Source organism: Anarrhichthys ocellatus, unplaced genomic scaffold (assembly GCF_004355925.1).
Source record: "Anarrhichthys ocellatus isolate YVR2014 unplaced genomic scaffold, GSC_Weel_1.0 scaffold104, whole genome shotgun sequence".
NCBI classification, from domain to species: domain Eukaryota; kingdom Metazoa; phylum Chordata; class Actinopteri; order Perciformes; family Anarhichadidae; genus Anarrhichthys; species Anarrhichthys ocellatus.
In genome coordinates, this window is record NW_022280134.1 from 316,908 (window position 1) to 319,086 (window position 2,179).

The 2,179-nt window shown below is 44.1% G+C and overlaps 1 protein-coding gene across 1 annotated transcript in view; it reads right to left on the reverse strand.

Moving 5' to 3' along the window:
• The window catches only part of thada (THADA armadillo repeat containing), a 106,524-nt gene that overhangs the window by 66,204 nt on the left and 38,141 nt on the right, over positions 1-2,179 (reverse strand). The window contains exon 22 of the mRNA XM_031876143.1: positions 1,959-2,068. Coding sequence (XP_031732003.1) covers positions 1,959-2,068 — 110 coding nt within the window. The remainder of the gene's footprint in view (positions 1-1,958; positions 2,069-2,179) is intronic.

The window sequence follows — 2,179 nt, forward strand, 5'->3', positions numbered from 1 at the left end:
CACACACACACACACACACACACACACACACACACACACACACACACCAGCGCTCCTCCACACAACCGCTAGAATGTCGCCCTCGTTACACAACACGCCGCGCGACTGGTTTCTGCACGAGAACAAAACAAGTGAGTTTTGCTTTAACTGCTCGACCCTGGGCGGTTCAAAGTCAACACTGCTGCAACGGTTTTTGTGGCTCGTCACCTGCCGCAGGGCCAAAGACATCTTCCACAACACGCCATAGAGGGAAAACATGGAGCTACAAGAAAGAGAGGAATGTTTTTTTTATTGTTGTTCAGAATTAAAATTATGATTTACTCCTCTGTGTAATAGTAGCACAGAGGGGAATGTGCCATGAAAGTGCTTTGAAATATAAAACTACAACTCAATGTTTTAGTTTGTTTTTTGTATTTTTAGAAATATTTGGCCATCACTTGCTCCCACACACAACACAATAAATCTCACTGCAATCATTTTAAGTACCGACATAATTAGGCTGATGTCTTAAAATGGAAAGATGTTATCCCCGTTATAAAATAACTGCCAGTTAAAGGAATAGTTCAACAATTTGCTTTCTTCCCAAGATTCTAAATAGATTATCAACATCAACCCTAATGTCTGTACAACAAATATGAAGCTACAGCCAGCAGCCGGCTAGCTTAGCTTAGCCTAGCACAACGACTGAAAACAAGGGGAAACAGGCTCTGTCCAAATTGGAAAAAAACTACTAGAAACCAAACAAATGCAGAGAAAATGACATGTAAGTTATCATAGATAGGTTACAGGGTTGCTGTTTACAGTCTTTGTGCTAAGCTAAGCAGCTGCTGGCTGCAGCTTCATAATTAGCATGCAGACGTTGATATCAATCTTCTCATCGAACTATGTGCAAGCAAGTAAATAAGCTTATTTATCCATTTATTAACAGCCGTCTTTCTTTAAAAAGTATGTCTAACACCTCTGCTCCATGCACAAACAGAAACGACAACATTACAAGTTATGTGGTGGAACTTTTTCATGCCGAACAGCTTTTGTGTGCAGGGAAGCTTAGTGACATATCTGGCAACCCGCACTGCAGCTGAAGACACTGAGCAGAGGTGCTATGCAGGCGGATAACCTGTTGTTTTGTCAAGAAATAGTCCCAACATGTAACTCCTAAAATCACAAATTATGATTTCTACATTTCCGATTAGAACAAATAAGATAGCGTGTGTTGCTTAGTGATCTTTGGATTTGTCGGGAAGTGTATTTATTCACTTTGGACAACCAGCCGAGCCATTCCCCCCCGACCTCCAGTCTTTATGCTAAGTGTCTCTGTACCAAGCGGAGAAATGAGAATGAAATCAATCTTCTCATCTCACCCTCAGAAAGACAGAGAATAAGCACATTTGAGCAGGGTCGTCCTTCAATCAGAGGATCGGCGGTTCGATCCCCGGCTCCGCTAGTCCATGCCGATGTCTCCTTGAGCAAAACACCTAACCCCAAGTTGCTCCCGTATCTGTGCCTACACACAGTGTGTGAATGTTAGTTAGTCCTGATGGACAGGTGGCACCTTGCATGGTAGACCCTGTCATCAGTGTATGAATGGGTGTGAATGGGTGAATGATTACATGTAGTGTAAAAGTGCTTTGAGTGGTCGGACAAGTAGAAAAGCGCTATACAAGTACAGTCCATTTACCATTTACATTGTCTCTTTGATCAGCAGGTTCATTTTTCCTCATGTCGTCCGTTTGCCGTCCAGAAGGCTCCAGATGAGGAACAACACCAATTATCAAGTCTTGATGTAATTAAATACATTATACCTGAGGAGTGATACTGAGAGGACTCGCCTGCTTGCTAATTACAAGGCACACATGACACTCCGTGTCATGATGGGAGCTAATGCCCTCGGCTATTCAGCAGTATTACCTTTCAGCCCTTTGCCCCCGAACACACACACACACACAGAAAATACACACCTGCAGAGCATGTCGGTGAGGCGTACAAAGCCCACATAAGCCAGTTCAAAGGCACCACGGTGACGGGACTGCAGGAGCTGCTGACGGAAGTACAGGCCCACCCCCTCCACCTGGAACACAGAGAGAGACGGGGGGGAATTAGCAAATGAACTGTAACAAGAGTAATACTGCTGTCTAGGTGCCTGAACGTGTGTGTGTGTGTGTGTGTGTGTGTGTGTGTG